The 17,073-nt window shown below is 38.0% G+C and overlaps 1 protein-coding gene across 1 annotated transcript in view; it reads right to left on the minus strand.

Moving 5' to 3' along the window:
• The window catches only part of LOC122758931 (myoferlin-like), a 35,257-nt gene extending 18,529 nt beyond the window's left edge, over positions 1–16,728 (minus strand). Inside the window, exons 1-17 of the mRNA XM_044013337.1 lie at positions 16,496–16,728; positions 15,731–15,786; positions 15,156–15,247; positions 5,961–6,069; positions 5,782–5,875; positions 5,528–5,703; positions 4,838–4,966; positions 4,656–4,718; positions 4,122–4,172; positions 3,974–4,004; positions 3,401–3,516; positions 3,136–3,262; positions 2,000–2,103; positions 1,830–1,898; positions 1,700–1,743; positions 344–426; positions 179–217 (exon numbers count right to left, since the gene is read on the minus strand). Coding sequence (XP_043869272.1) covers positions 179–217; positions 344–426; positions 1,700–1,743; positions 1,830–1,898; positions 2,000–2,103; positions 3,136–3,262; positions 3,401–3,516; positions 3,974–4,004; positions 4,122–4,172; positions 4,656–4,718; positions 4,838–4,966; positions 5,528–5,703; positions 5,782–5,875; positions 5,961–6,069; positions 15,156–15,247; positions 15,731–15,786; positions 16,496–16,583 — 1,471 coding nt within the window. The 5' untranslated portion in view covers positions 16,584–16,728. The remainder of the gene's footprint in view (positions 1–178; positions 218–343; positions 427–1,699; positions 1,744–1,829; positions 1,899–1,999; positions 2,104–3,135; positions 3,263–3,400; positions 3,517–3,973; positions 4,005–4,121; positions 4,173–4,655; positions 4,719–4,837; positions 4,967–5,527; positions 5,704–5,781; positions 5,876–5,960; positions 6,070–15,155; positions 15,248–15,730; positions 15,787–16,495) is intronic.
• Between the last annotated feature and the right edge of the window lie 345 nt (positions 16,729–17,073).

Genomic DNA, 17,073 nt, shown 5'->3' on the forward strand with positions numbered 1-17,073 from the left:
AATTGTTAGTAATGCCAGTGCTGCTTCATTTGAGGCGGTGGTGGCGGAAAGCATGTGGCAGGCACTACGACAATAAAACGGTTACACATTCAAATTACTATTTACGACTATTGCCGTGCAAAACATGTTTTGTTTTTTTATCATGCAACACAGAGCAAAAATAAGAGCATGGTTGAACCTTCAAACGATGATATTTCCACATTTCCTGCATGTTCCTCTACGCCAGGAGAAAAAAAACAAAATTCAAGTACCATTTAAAAGTGCATCCAAACAGATATAATGACAAAAAAACAAGGATCTTTCAGACTTATTAGGCAGTTTATTTTGAGGGATTCTTCAATACCTTCTATCTCTCCACCAGAGGAGGCAATCTTGGCAAGGTTCAGGTACGTCGTACCAATGGCATCATTCCCTGTCAAGCGATCCCTGCAACCACACACAGTAACTTTACACTTTACATACACATGAATCTGCAACCATGTGATTAACAGCACTGTTGTGTTTTTGCTTTGTCGCCACTTAACAGTGGGAACTGTTTTCAACACCTTCTGTTTTTCTAATATTTGGTCCTGCATTTATTTCCCCTCAGACTTCCTGGAGTTATCAGACCCAGAAAAGCGCACGCACGCACGCACGCACGCACGCACAGACAGACAGACAGACATGTCTTCACCTTAAAATGTATCACGTAAAATGTGTCTTTTACGTTATGGGGACTTGATTTTTGTCCCCATAAAGTGTATGAGTAAACAGATTTAGGTCCCCACAACATAAGGAATACCAAATACACACACACAATAATGGAAATGAGCTGCGACATGGTGCCAACAGGAACCAGTGCATGTTATTAAGGGGAAGGGAAGAGCCTGCACAGCGATGAGTCATATGCCACTGCATTATTCTCATGTGGTTGTTGGTGGGACATGGATTCACACACACACAAACACACACACACACAAAAACACTGGTTTCCATGACTTCAAAGGACATTGCACTGACTTCACTCCTGTACTATAACTACTACTGACCTAATCCTAACCCTGAACTTAACCTTAAGCCTCAGCCTAACTTTAACCCTTAGTGCTACGTGGCATAGATCTGTGCCGCAGGTGCACCCTTTCTGGAATGCGTTTTTTTTTTCGTCCTCTAAAAAAATGGGGGGATGTTGATAATTGTACAAAAGTCACAAAATGAACAGTGAAGTATTTCTAATCTTTGCTCCTACATTTCAAGTACTTTTTGCTCAGATGAGTTTATATAGCTGGTGTAGACGAGGCTAAGCCAATGCTTTAAGCCCCTCCTGATGTTATTTATTTTTACATGCAGCGTGTCCTGTTTGAGAATCAAAGTTGGAGATAGAGGTATTCCAATCAAACACTCTGTAGATTTATTTTCTTTGTGCACGGTGTTGAGTTGTTTCATTGGAATTAACAAACAAATAGACATACCGATGTGTACAGACTAACACAAACATTTCTCTCTTTATTTTGCTTCCGGCGGTGGAACACGTGGCCAGGCAAGGTTTAAATTTAAATTAGATTTTCTATAGAATGTGATGTAAGACACTCTATATTGCACAAAAAGTCAAAATTCTGTGATTAAAGTCAGAAAGTCGGAATTACTCTTCCATAGGAGATGATTAAGAACTTGAAACTGTGACGGAAATTACTAGAAGACAATGCAGTTTTGCTGTACTTACCAATCAAAGACTGTAAGTTTGACAGACTCACACATGGAGGGGAACTTTAAAAAAAAACAAAAAACACAAAAGAACCAGGTTAAACTGAGGTTTTAGCGGAAAACATCATTCCATCCTGACGCTTTGTTACCTTCACTTGAAGGTGCAGGATCTGGTTCCATTCAGGGTTTGCGTTCTTCTCAATGATCTGAGTGCACAGCTGCAGAGACAACAAGGACAACACACATCGGTTTTATTTTTCTCCCTGCTTACTTATGTTTTTGCATTTAAAAAAAGGGGGAGAAACGATCAGGGGGGAACCTTTTTGCCTGCGAAGCGAGCTTCTAAGAAAGGATCCACCAGGTTCTTCTTGTTTCCATCACCTCCAAAAATCCCTTTCAGGGACTGGACAAAGGCGTCGTCCACTGGAATTAGAAGGAATTCATCAATTGTCAGTAAAAATAGAGAGAAACGGTATATAATTTAAGGGTGTGGATCTGTGGAACAGCTGCAAAGATGAATTAAAATTAATTAAGTTCTTCACTTTTAGAACTTAAAAAAACATTTAAAACTTCGAATATTAGGTACATGAAGACTGAGTCATATTTTATCTAAAAACAAATGTATTTTTCTTGTTTTCATCAGGGTTTTATAAATCAATATTTTGTTACTGTACTCAAGTACGAAATTCACACATTTATACTTCACTTTGTTATTTGTATTTCTTGCAACTTTCACGCCACTACATTTCCTCTAACTCTCTTTGTTACTCGTTACTATCAAATACAATCAGAAAAAGAAGAGTTGGTATTATGGTTTGTATTTACAGTATATAGAACTAGTCTTGATGAGCTGCTTTACACTACAGTTTTCACCCATTCACACATCTTTCATACCCATTCACACGCTGCAACATGGGGTTAAGTGTCTTGTTTAAGGGCACATATAGACTAGCAGAGCCAGGAATTGAACCCACAACTTTCAAAGTAGAAAGACAACTCGCCCTACCACTGAGCCACCATGGCTCAATCCTTACTCCTCACTTTTTTTAATACTTTTACTTCTAAAATTTAAGTACCTTTTATATCTATAAATTACTTTTGATACTTGGTACAGTAAATGTCATGTACTTTAAGACTTTTACTTCAAGGTACTTTATACAAGTCTTAAAAAGGTAATGTAAATCTGGTTTTCTGTTGTTTTAAGGATATTTTAGTGTAGAAATATTACATATTTTATCTTCAACAGTGTTTTTTTTCATGTGGATGAAGAGGTTTTTGAGACCTCATTATTCTTAAAACAAAAACTTCTGTTTTAAGCCTGACTGATCAAATGCACCCAAACTAAAAAGGATCCATATGATTAACAGTAGAGGAGGTGAAAATTGACAGAAGGCTTCTCTTTTCTTTCAAATCAAATCAAAAGACTGGATCCTGTGTATCTACGGCTCGACTCACTCTGAGGAATATCTTCAGCCCTGAAGACCTTCAGCGAGAGCGTGGCCCATCGCAGAGTCACACCGGCCGGCAGCAGCAGGTTACTCTCTATGTCATCCTGGTCGTCGCTACACTCCCTCTTCTCCACCTTCATAATGTTTGTGACATAAAAATAGGAGCGAACAGAGTCCATGAAGAAAAAAAGAGAGCAAGAGAGAGGTGCAGCCACCTTATTTACATATGGATGAAGAGGAAAAACATGTGCATGTGTGTCTCTCTCTCGTACCGGAGGTTCATCTCCTGTTCCAACGACAAAGAGGCTGACTTTGAGGTAGCCTTTAGCTCCAGAGTTGGAATCATCTGGGTCATTGAGGAGAAGCCACTTCCTCATGACACAGTGGGCTGAAACAGGACAAACACACATGTACATGTTGATAACATGTTATCATTATTATTATTATTATTACTGTGATAGCAAGGAGAACTCTCACATTTAAAGAATTTCTCTCTTTTGAATGTGGATCCTAGAAGTAATGTGTGTGTTTGTGTCTAATTGTATGTTTTCCTTTTTTTTAAATCCACCTTTGTCGGTTTTATTTGTATATTATTGTATTGAGAAGCACAGCAGTTTCATTGTGTACCTGATTTGACAATAAAGGTTCTACTCTGTTATTCAATAGTATTGTTTCATTATAGCCACCCTAATAAATTTACTGCATGTTAAAATAGTGTATTAACAATTTAAAATGAAGAAAAACAGTTTTATTTAGAAAAAATAAAACTGAAATTTTGAAATTTCAGTTTCAGAAATAGTCCGTCACAGTCCTGTGCAAATGTAAATGACACAAATCAAGCTCACCTGGTTCATCGTAAATATAACCGACGTCCAGCTAAGTGAGAAAAAGAAAAGAGAGATCAGAAAGACTAACATGAACCAACACCAACCACGCTTTTTACATATTATTTAAAACATCACAATGGGAAGAGGAAAAGGACAAGCAGGGAACCTTGAATTCTCCCATGAGACTGTCGGCCCTCAGTGAGTAAGAATCATACACCTGAAGAGACAAATTTAAAGTTACACACTTTGTCATTTGCATTTGTAAGTTCATCTAAAATGATGAGTTTTTACACAGTAGTCTGCTTGTGTACACAATAGTAGTAAAAGATTTTTATTTTTTTTAAATTAAACATTAATGATTTTTTTTTATTTCTAACCCATACATTTTTTGTCATGATGCATCAAAAGAGTGATTTGAATGGGTTTCAATGAGGACATTTTTGTGCCTAGGTGTGTTAGTGTGAGTATTTTAGTTACCGTTGTTTACAATAGACTAAAACATTTTAAAAAAGAGAAAACTCTGAAATGCACAACCTGGCATAAATGTTTAAGAACATGCATGAAAAAAAGGTTAAAATATTGTACAAAAAATAAAAGCCAAAAACACAAAAATGTGTCGAGGTGTGTTTAAGGGTTAAAAACAAACAAAAACAGTTTACATGTGTGAGGAACAGAGGGGAAAACAATGACACATTCTTACCCGGAAGCTTATTTGCTTATCGAACAGATCAGACGGCAGCATGTTGACATTATAGAACAACATCTGTAAATAAAAAAAGGAAAATAATAAGAAATAAGAAAAAAGAAAAATATACATTAAATACAAACAGTTCATGTGCTAATGTGAAGTTTTAAAGTGGGAAAGCGTGAAGGTGACGGCACCTCGTCAAAGTACGGGTTGTTTCCCCTCCTGATCCTCGTCCTGTGGGTTTGTCCACACGTGCTGACTTTCACCACGGGTTTGACATTGTTCCCCGACAACTGACGAGCCTGGATGATCCGAACACGGATCTTAGAGACAGAGACAGAGTCACTGTGTCAACATTTGGGCAACATTTTTCATTGTTGACCACCACTTTCTGGCTTTTTGTGTGAGTGAATTTAATATTTATTTATTCATTTATTTACTTAAAGCTGCACCATGCAACTTTCATTAATCAGGGCCCGGATACTCACACAGTGGGACGAGGACCTATTGGAATTCCTGGAATTTAACTATTTTTTTTCCCCGTAAGAATCGCATTTAAGCAGAACACACATTGCACTGACATGAAATTATCCCGCAGCGCGATATATGCAATGGTCTCAGATCACGTTTGGTGTGAACACAGCATAAATTACACGAAACTTGGTGGAAACATGTCACAGCACAAGACGAACAAAAAAGTCAATTGGGACCATGGCCTCAACTCAACAGGAAGTTGGCCATTTCGAATTTGGCGTCCATCTTGGCGATTTACACGTGAACAAATTGAGCAAACTCACCTGAGCATATTAATCATACCAACATAAAAAAACTGCTGGATTGGATAAAATGTTCTAGTCTTGATTTTCAGAAACTGTGAAACTCACCTGGAAGTCTTGAGGTTTATTGGCCAGTCGGTGGCGACCCTGTGCTCTGGCTAGTCGCTTACGCAGGTTCACCGTCTGACCAGAGGGCGTTGCGCCCCCTGCAGGAGTAGTTGTACTTCCATCCAGCTGAGTCTCATTCCCCTCATCACCCCCGTCACCATCACCACCGCCGCCACCTAATCAACAGAAAGACGAAAACAATGAAAAGACTGTGTCGTGTACTTTAAATCAAACTTGGCAGTAAATCATCTCACCAGTGTCCATCATAGTGTCTCCTACTTGAGGGTCATTGGGGTTTGGTGCAGCGTTTGGTGGAGGATCGTAGCCAATCACAAGGTCGATTGTTGCCTGGAAGAAAATAAATTGTCCTAAATAAATAAACAGCCTTTGGAGTACAGTTTTTTAATTAATAATGAGAGAGAATATAACTCACTCCGATATTCTGACCACTTTCGTTGAGCAATGGCACGTTTTTGGACGGTATTGTTCGCGTTTGACCTGAGGCGAGGTCTCTCAAAGAGATTTTAGTCGATCCAAGAAACCTGTCAAGAACCACAAAGTGAGGAAAACATTTAACAATACACAAATAGCTATATAAATACTGTAAATATCCACCATCAGATATTGTAACTTTGTGTGGTTTAGACAGATGGTTTATTTCAAACATGTTCAACACATTTATGTTTCATTTCATCAAGTTTTAAAAGAAAAAAGACAGTAAACTTATATGTTCCTATTAAACGCGACTCAATTTATCAACTTCATTATCTCATCAAACAAAATACTTATATAATATTTTATACAATGTTCTTAATGTTCTCAGTGAAGCACAAGAATATTGATTATTTCTGTCTTTAAACACGACTGTTTTCATTATCGTCCTGAATTAAGCTGCTGTTCTTCATCCTTATATTTATTTGAAATGTGTATTTTGTATATTCTTTTAAACTGATTTGTTTTTAATGCTGCTTTAATTAATCCGTTTCGTATCATCAGTAATGCAATGTATGTTTTTAGATGTGCTAAAAGCTGTTAAATCTTTATTCAAAAGGTGTTTTACTTGTTTATATTTGTCAATTAACTACTCATAATGACACTTTTTGTTGGATGCATATCAGATAGGTGTTGATTAAACAGGTGCTGTTCAGTTTTAGGATTTATTTTGGTGAGAACAGTGGACGAAACATTAGAATAACTTCTCAGTCTGTCATTGGAGTCGGTATTAATAACATCAGAGATGCACTGGCGCTCTGTGTGCTCAAGTCACATCCACAAAAGGGGCGCACACGCACGCACGCACGCACACACACACACACACAAGTCTCCACCCAGAGCTAACAGACCGTGCCTGCTCAGACAAACAAACGTACCTCATGAGCCACAACACAGTCATCACAGCACAGAAGCTCCCAGCCTGTGCTTCAGAAGTGGTCATTTAACAACACTGAAAACCTGAAAGCTTCACAAAACTCTGTAAAACTAGTAAACTTTGGAGTATCACTATACAGGCTGATTTTTTTAAAAGCATGCTGACTTTAAGCCTTGTTCCTGGGAAATTATTCTTATTTTGGGTCAATAAGAAAGCTAATCATCGCAAGCCGGTTTTGCACATGAAAAACAATTTGAAGGAATCAGTTCTTAAAATCTGCTCAATCAACTAAGGCAAAACTCATTTTAAGTCAAAATTTCATGCATGACAGTGTTTCTTTGCCTGTGATAAATCCAACTTTCTTAAACTTTGTTCAGTTTTTGGCCTGTTTTTCCTCCCTCCCCCAAGTGGCAGCTTCCCTTTTCATCAAACAAGATTTGGCTTGTTTCTAGTTTCTTGTTTCTGTAATTGGCTTATGCAGTGTTTGCAGTGCACTGGCGACTGAAAAGCCTATATCTTCCTCTGCATACATACAGTACATCAAACACTTCCTGTAAAGAATGTTATTTACAACATTTCCTGGAGTAATTATTAACTCTTAAATAAGTAAATCTATGTTTGTGTAACACTGGGGAAATTGATGCATAATACCCATAAATATGTTTCAATAAAAAGGTACAATTGCTGTAAGATGAAATGTTTTTTCGAGTCGGAGAATATGGGCCTCGGAGACAGCTGCTATCTTGTGTTACCATGATTCTACAGAAGCCTGAATGGACAAATCAAAGCATTTTTTTGCATTTTGAGGTGGAGGCTCAGGACACAAATGAAGGAAAGACTCCAAACATGCACACATGGAGCATAAACCAACGTAGGAGAGGACAACGAACAGTAGAGTAGAGGTTTATGAAAGTGTTTCCTGTGTGTATGTGCGTTTAAACTAAGGCCTTTCAAAATGGAGGACCATACAAATTATGTAGCCACTTCAAGAGCTCAATGGTGTCAGGTGGTGCTCGGTCTAAAAACTTTGAGAACCACTGGTTTAGAACATCTAAAACTATCTATGGTAACCTGTGGAGATATTGGACAACTCAACGTGCTGGTTGATGCTTTCTGTAGCTCCTGGACATGTGAGCGGATCATTCCGCAGTCTCACCATTAGATAGCAGTAGATATTACACACTGAACCTTTTAGTAGAAAATAAACTATCTATTCAGAGTCACATGGTTGGATTGGGAGAACACATACATACGTCTATGGTGGAATTGATTTGCAAAATGAGCTCCAAAGCAGTTTATTGTTGCATGAGGTGTTCTGTTGTGCCTTTATATGCCACAAAAAGATTACACGGCTAAATGTGAAGTATGTTTATGCTCAGCAAGTTGACATTTTATATATATATATAGAGAGTTTCGGATTTCCTGGGATAGAGTCATGCTCTGACTATGGACCGTTTGTCCATTGTAAGCTCTGAATTAAACACGGCACTGGAAAACCATTACAGATTATACGTTTTTCCTCCCTTTGCCAACATGTTTTATTTGACCTAGTTTGAAAAAATACATGTGATCTGACAAGAAATGGCCGAGAGAAGCCATTTTAGTTTAAATCGAATGACTTTAAGATGATTTCAAAGTGTTTTATGTAAAAAAATAACTAAATATACAGTAAATAAACATTAGCAAAGTTAGAGATCAAGATCTTGTCTTAAGTATAGTAGTGTCTTTGTATTTTTAAAAGCCTGTCCTTTTAGAAGCTCATTCTCATTTAAAACAAAGGAAAAAACGATTTTAGTGACTCAAAAAAATCTTGGGGAATACAATCTTCATCTGCTTGTGTCTGCAATATTATAAGATTGTGTTCACTGCTTTAACTCGTCATTAAATCAGCCTTTTCTGACTGGAAACTGAAATGTGTAAACTTCTCAAATCACCTGCACCATAGTCCATAGAGAAAATCAGCATTTTTAGCTCAAGGAGACATGGAAGTTACTGGTCTACTTTGACTCATTTGGCAGGTTTATGTCACTTGTGTAAATGAGAACAAAAGCTTTTTTAACAAAAAAAATCCCAAAACAAGACATTTGAACTTACTGATGGAGTCAACAGTGGATCAGCAACAAAAATCGATGATTTTCTCTATGGACTTTGTTGTGGGAGAGTGAGAGCAAACTTTAGTTAATGGCAAGAAAAAGTGGCAAACACTCTTAAGATGTTGTAGACTTAAGCAAACATAGTGGGTAAAATGTCCCAGTTGACAGCCATGATTTTGGAGGGTGTGAGCCTCCATGTTTCAGGTTGTTTACCAGCACAGGAGGAGATCAGTCAGCACTATGTGTCAGTATCTCATAAAACCACACTTCAAACAGCCTGAACTATCCCTTTAATACCCATCAACACAACATCAAACTTGCAAATTCAATCATTTTATAGCCAATAGCTCAACTCCTTGCATAAAAGGCCAAAAGAATGAGCAACACAAAACCTACTCTGGCAAAACAGCTGCATATCATGTTACGACCATTTAAGGTCACCAGACACAGAGTTAAGTTAGACAGAGGAGAGAGGACGAGGAGTTAGTGTTTTGGCAGCATAAGGAGGAAGGAGTTCAATATGAGGATTCTCCAGGGGATTCAGTGACTCTATAAACCTGGTATGTAGCATCAAGGGAGTGAGTCACAATCACACACACAATCATAATGTTTCCCCCAATAGCACTGTCAAAGTGATCCAAACAGGAATGTAGACGGAGCTTACAGCTGCACAGCGACTCCCCCAACACCTGCTTCTGTCTCCAAACTTTCATACAACTTTCAAAAAGGTCCAGTGTGTGAAATACTGGTGAAGATACATGTACTTTCTTGTAAATGTACAATCATAGGATAGTATGATTTTATTTACAGTAGAGCTGGGCCTGGGTAAATATTGATATTTTACAGTCCCTGACAGTTTCACTCGCCGGGCATCTCTACTTCATGTCTCCTCACGGTGGCGCTGCTCAAATGAATGAGGGGAAACTTGGGTCTCGCAATACATTGATTGTCACAGAATCGTTGTATAGCGATATTATTGGTATCGTGAGCTATCACGTGATTCCAAACACTACTGAACAATCTCCAACACATTTGGAAGGGAAGGAAGAGGTAATGTGGGATATGTGCTTAGCAATAAATGCAAGGCACATCCATCTGCCTGTCTATTTATCGCATCATTGTCCAAAGGTGTGCTTGACAGATGACTTACTAAAAAGGCACGAGTGTGTGCGGTGCCAACTTTGACTTTGCTTAGATAAGAAGTGCAAGAGATACCTGTATCAGTAGAAATGCGACATATTGAATGAGTACTGCACTAGTTTCATTCATTCCAGTTGGTTATACGTGGTTCAGTTATAGTGTCGCTCCAGGATTCAGGAATACTTTTCTGAATGCTATCAAACCCTGATACCAGACACTGCTGAACATCTACAGTGCCTTCTATAATAACACGGTCCTGTAAGAGTTTATATTGTGAACAGATTAAGGAAGTCATGCTTTTTTTCCTCCCCCAATTGTTTCCAGAGTAAACATGCAGATAAAAACAGATTCAGAGATTCAGAGAGAATGAAAAAATTCCTTCGGTTTTTTACAATTGCAAACACTCACCCTCAGGCAGAGTGAAGTTGAACAGTCAGCGCTGGATGCAGTTACAGTTTTTCCCCCATTGTCATGAATGGAAAAACCGAGTGATGCTGCTTCAGATTTGTCGTCATACACAAAACACATTGAACTCCTCTCCGGAGTTAAGCTCAGCCAAGTGATTATATTTACCAACGTGAGAGGGTGAAAGGAGTGACGTTCAACACAAGCAGCTCTGATAGTCCTTCTTGGCTGCAAAAAAGTAAACACCCATCCTGCTGACAAATTAAATTTCCTGCCACGGATGAATGTTAGGACAGATGAATGTGATTAAGCACAGCTCAGATCTGTAACTGCAGTGTGAAAAATTCCCTGACAATTCTGTGATAATCGCCATTATATTACATTTATCAAGTGCTGCAAATAAACAAAACGTTCTGTACGGAATATCTGGACACGCGGACGCCTGACTGTGCTTTTTATAAGAAAGGAAATGAAACAATTACTTTGGTTTTCATGCGAAAGTATTGTTCAAACTATATTCCATGAACATATTACACTTTTTTCTTAGAATCCTCAGATATCATGCATCTTTGCTGTAAGTCCTTTAAACCTTACAAAAGGGTCAATAATTACAGAAAAATGCCTTTCTATGCTGAATTGTGAACTATAAGTCTATTAAAAATGTATAAATAACATATCTAGCATTGATAAATGAATGAACTATCCACAATTAGTGTTTCTGAGAAAAGAGAGTGTACTTTTTGGAGAAAAACCCATCCACTATCCAGATTGTATTGATATTAATAGATTTTATTTAAAGACAAAATGGCAAGAACATTCTGAAACGGTTCTTTATTATACAGCTATTTCCTGTATGTAATATAATAAAGAAGCCTATGCAAAGCATAAAAAAACAACAGCTGAACTGGAACAACTCTTTGTCTTACGATTATTTATATCTACAAGCACCCCCCCCCCACCCCAATTCCTTCAATTTCTGTTGCCATGGCTACTGGGATTGCCCAAAACAGCAGCTGGAACAGAGTTTTTAGAGTGAGGAGAAATCCTGCTTTGGTCCCACTGCTGTAGATCTTGAGGGAGTGTGTCAGACGAGGCCGGCCCAGTGGAAAACTTTACTCAGTTTAAACACTGGCTGGAAAAAGGCTCCTCCCTCAGTTATGACTGTCCCATGCAGTGAGAGGAAACTTTAACTCAGTAAAGCACATGAGCACAAATACATGTATATACTGTATATAGTCTGTTTGTTTGTTTTTTTTGATGATTTCCCAAGTGACAACATCTTTGTTTTGCGTTCTCTCGACAGATAACACTTTGATCATAGTTAATTAGTGATGTCGAGGAAAACATTCTTTGTGGAGAGTCTTAACTGTTTCCATATGTGATCCTGGCTAAACGTGGAAGCAACAGCCTTGAACTCTCATTTGGAGAAACTCAGAAAAAATAGTATACTACTGGTTTTTCCTTAAAGCTCTTAAAGGGGCAGTTCAATTTTTTAGTCAGTGTGTCAGAAGAACTCAAACATGATTTAGGGAGGGTTCCATTTGTAGTCGGAACATGGAAGTTCCAACTTGGATACTCACCAAGCACCAGCTATGGCTTCCAAACAAACAAACACTGCTGTTTTTACACTCAATAGCACTTCTGTTGTATTTGTATCACAGTAAATCCCAGTCATTGACATTATACTGTTTAATATTTAACCACAGACATGTTGTCTATGCTGTTTGTGCGCTCAAAAAATACCATGTATCAACTGGTATTGCTAACGATGGCTAGCCCAAGATACGTTTGCGTTTTGCGACTTCTCAACTGGAACAAAGTGAACTTGGGGTCGATGCCACTCCCAGTTCCAACTTCAGCAGAGAACAGAGGCAGAAAAGAAAACTTGTTGTAGAAGGCCCATCTAAAACACCACAATATTATTTCAACATATTGAAACGCACATTAGCATAAGAGCATAGAAGCTGTGTTAGTATGTGCAGATCAGCTGGTTTGATTATACTCTCATAGAGCGGTCTGACAGCATGGTAATCTACTGAAAGTATTCAAAATATTGCTAGTTATTTTTTACTTTCATTTACTTAGCATCTACAGTAATGTGGACGTAGAACCGGTCTGTTTGTGGTGAAGATGATCACTCTACGTTCCAACCTTCACTTACGGTCACGAGCAGTGGGTAGTGACCGTAAGAACGAGATCACAGAAGCTCAGATATCCGGGAGAGACTCAATAGAGTCGCTGCTACCCCGTGTCAAGGAGTCAGTTGAGGTGGCTGCCTTACTTGGGAGGTGTTTTAGGCATGTCCCTTACCAGGTCAAAGGGCTGGAGTACCACTGAGCAAGATATCCAACCCCCATTGCACCCCCAGGCACTTCTACTAATTGTAGGAAGGTTTCTAGTAGAGGATGGGTTAAATGCAGAGGAATTTAACCCTAAAAGGATCGATAAAAAGTACAATTGCCTTGATGAAGTCAATCAGGAAGTGAGAATATACTGAATAGCAACAAGGGGGCACTTGATTGATTTATAATGTAAGCCAACATTTTCCTGAAGAGTTAATGGTCTCAATCATTTGTTTCAGGTGTTCTGCAGTAGAAGATGATGCTAATTTTGGAAATTATATTCCCGTTTATGGCACGTATGAGTGGATGTTAATGACAGCTGGTATCGTCCAATAGGAGCCTGGTTTAAAGGTGACCCCCACTATGAACTACCAGTTGGCGGCTGTATACCAGGAATTGAGATTTTTATAGGTGATGTCATTATGGGTTGTCACTTGTATACACCCCTGCTTCAGAAAAACCTGAAGACTGAAAAACTATCCTGAATCTATCACGGTTTTATTCTGCTATATTTTCTTATTTGATCACTTCTTCTAATCCTTTGTTTTTGTAAAGCAATTCTGCTCAACTCCTACTGTATTTTTAATGTCCTGTTTCACAAACTTGACTTGAAAGCAGTACCTAAAGCACTCACTCCTCTGCTGAGTACTTCCTTTCCCCCCGACTGTTCCCAGTCACAATGCCACACATTTCCCAGCAAGACAGAGTGAAGACAAACAGCAATTCATCCGTCCACATTGCCCAATCAGGATCAGACATCCCACGTCCCAATGCAACAAGCCTCAGCATGGCAAACAGGGTGTGAGGGTGTAGAGACGGAGCCAACTGCATAACTCAAACACTGGGTAGCTATGAAAATATCTCACTTAGTCTCAGTCCTTGTAGAGTAGTTTATCCGACTTTACAACTATTTATCTTGACAAATTCTTTACCAGATATTTTGCTTTTAATTTTTTTTTAAACCACTTTAAGTGTTGCTTCATGACAGATCAGATTACAATGTGTTGAAACTGTGAGTAATGTGTAAAAACACGGACTTACACTGACGTGAATAAGACACAAAGACCTGGACACATGGAAATGTTTCTGCTTCACTGCAATTCTTTAGACAAGGGTTCTCAAACTAGTCAGATCAGAAGGGGGGTGTCAAGTGGAAAAAAAGGCTTTTGGAAAAATAATAAAATAAAAAGCAACTGTTCCATAATGTGTGCTAAATTATATCACAATTCTCCATCATCTTAAGTCATTTCACAAAGTTTGTGACCATAATTTCACAGAATTTCAAAGTAAAAGTGTAAAATGTGTTGATATTGAACGATATATTGTTCAAAATAAAAACAGTTATGATGGAAAATTAATCTATTACTAAAAACAGGTGAGTTTGAGACCTCTGCTTTAAACTCTAAGCTCAATACTAACACAGAGTTACTTTTAGTATGTCGTCAACAAAGAATTTGTTTCATAACAAAGCTTAATTTTTGCATCAGTGATGAGACAGTTTTTATGAATAATTCTCTTCAAATCTTGCTGGTTTAATAGTTTGTTTGTGAAGGATAAGAACAGCTAAATGCTGAACTCATACTCACACACGTCAACAGAAATGTTAAGTATCGTTGTACTACAATTTTTACTTATATACAGTGCCTCAAGACATTTTACATGTTAAAGTACTGTAGAAACCTTACAAATATAGAGAAAGGAGATGAGAGACGCTACGTCATGCTAACACTCAGACACAACACAACACAAACAGTGCTGTTAAACAAGGTTGTTCTCCTCATTACTGATGTTTAATGTCATATAACAATGGTTAGCAACATTAGCAAGTCATGCTACACAGTAGGCCATGACAGCTAACCTCTGATAGCCACCTCCAGCACCTCCAAAACACCTGATTTATTTGTATAGTGGTGATACATTTTTTTAGAGAAACATTTTATATCAAATACCACCTAAGAAAATACTGAGCTCTCAAAAGTAACACCATTAACCCCAACGTTCAAATACAATGGTGTAAATAGGCCGAGCAAAGTTAGCTACAGAAATTAGATTAAGATGGAGTGAGCAACAAAGTGGCTCTAATTATTATCATTTAATTTATAATAATTTTTTTCAGTTTGGATGCGTCACTTGAGCAACCAGTTAAATCTACTTTTTTGGATCAATAAAGCCGTCTGAATTTCTAATCTGACTCAGCGTGGATTATGATAATCCCAGTTGTTGCATAAACATTAAAACACAGGCTCACTGTGTGTGTGTGTGTGTTTGTGTGTACTTACTTGTCTTTCCCAAGTGTTTCATAGTCTTTCACAATCACATCGATGTAGGCGCTGGTGTCCAGCGGCGTGCCCTTCAGGTCAAACTCGAGCACCTGCCAAACAACACGCGGGAAAAAACACACGCTTTTGTTTTGAATAGCTGCGGAGCCTTAAACTTACACAACTTACAGAGTATTGATTTGCCTACTCAGCTAGTGAAATGCAAAAACTGTTATCAGACCACTATCACTCTCACTCACTTCATTATGTGTCAATGCAGTAAAAACACAGTGAAGTCATGTGATGTCTTGTAAAAAGTGATTAATTCTATCAATTAATCAATACATTTTTGCTATTCTAGGCTCTTTGTGTAAAAATCAAAGTAAATGAATAAGTAGGTCGATGATGTTTACATGTGTGACACTGTTTGTGCAAAGAAAATTCCAAAATAATCAAAATTGCAATATGAGCCAAGGGCAATAACCAAATGCAAATAACAGTAGTTATTTGATTGAGATAAGAACAGACAGACTCCAGACGGATGATTTTTGCATGAAAATGATCACAATATGATTCTTTTAGTTTGTAGATTTTACCTCATTCCATACAGGATTCAGTTCACTGTCAATGGATTTGGTTTTCTTCTTTTCCTCTGAAAGGGAAGATGAATATTTTTTCACAATATGTAAGAAAAACTTTTTGGCCCTCATTCAAAAATATCGGTTTGGACTTCAACCAAGTCTAGAAATCACCTGAAGGCATTCTTTCAAGTTATGACTTTAAAACCGGCTGATTTTTGACTAAATCTGCTGTTGTTTTTAATATCAGTGGGTGGCAGCCATTTTAGTTTTAACAAAGCAACAGGAGCTGCCACACCTGGAGTTGATAAGGAGGAGGAATTAAAACAGCTGAGAGCTACTACCCCATTGTCAAATCCTCTCCAGGAGGAAATGCCATTTCTTCATCAGCCAATTTTTTTTTAACTCGCAGACTTAATAAGCACAGTTTCCCTGCAACTCCGCTCTCATATTTTCCCCTTCATTCCCTCTATTAAAATCACATTATACAGATCCAAACATGTACTGGCTGCAGTTTACATGTTGGAATTGGTTGTGACATGTTGTGCTTTTTTTTTTCATTTAATAATTCAGAAAATTCAACTTAGTGTTTTGCTGGTTAACACAAGACACTTCAGTTTTCATAAAAACCACAGTAAAAAAAAAACCAACAGAGAATGATGTCATGCATAAGTACAACAATAAAAGGAAAACATAAAGGTACGTTTTAGTTGCTATGATACTTTACATTTCTCTGTAAAACCAAACTAGATGCAAAAAAGTCAGTTTCAGAGTAAAACTTACCTTTAAAGATCACAGATGTGATTGGATCAGGAGTTCCAACCTTCTTTTTGGGCAAACCTTTAGCTGACTCTACAACAACCCGCAGCATGGTGACAAGGAGGCAGGGGATGAAGAAGAAAATTAAACCAAAATTCAATTATTCAATCAAAAACTAAATGTCTGAGCTGAGCAGGACTGTAACACTGAGGCACAGTCACTGCCCCATCACTGAAACACACACATACACACACAGACAGAGAGGAAGTCCTGGTGGTGGTGGTGGAGAAGGGGGCGGGTCACGGGAGTGTAATTACTGCTGCTGCCATCCTCCGAGTACAGACATGGAAGACTATGGAAACATTTTCTATACTGGGAAAAGTTCTACATTAAAGCAAGGAAAGAGGATAAAATAAGTCATTTTTTTGGTTAAATTGTATTTAATATACATTCTTAGGTTTTAAAAAAACATGTGTTTCTTCAGCCAGAGACAGTAAATAATGAGATTTCACATCAAACAGACTGTATATGAAGCGTTATTCACATGTTACTTTTCCTGTGTCTCCATCTAGTGGCTGTACGAGGTAATGACATGTATATCA

Source organism: Solea senegalensis, linkage group LG18 (genome assembly GCF_019176455.1).
Source record: "Solea senegalensis isolate Sse05_10M linkage group LG18, IFAPA_SoseM_1, whole genome shotgun sequence".
Taxonomy (NCBI): Eukaryota; Metazoa; Chordata; class Actinopteri; order Pleuronectiformes; family Soleidae; genus Solea; species Solea senegalensis.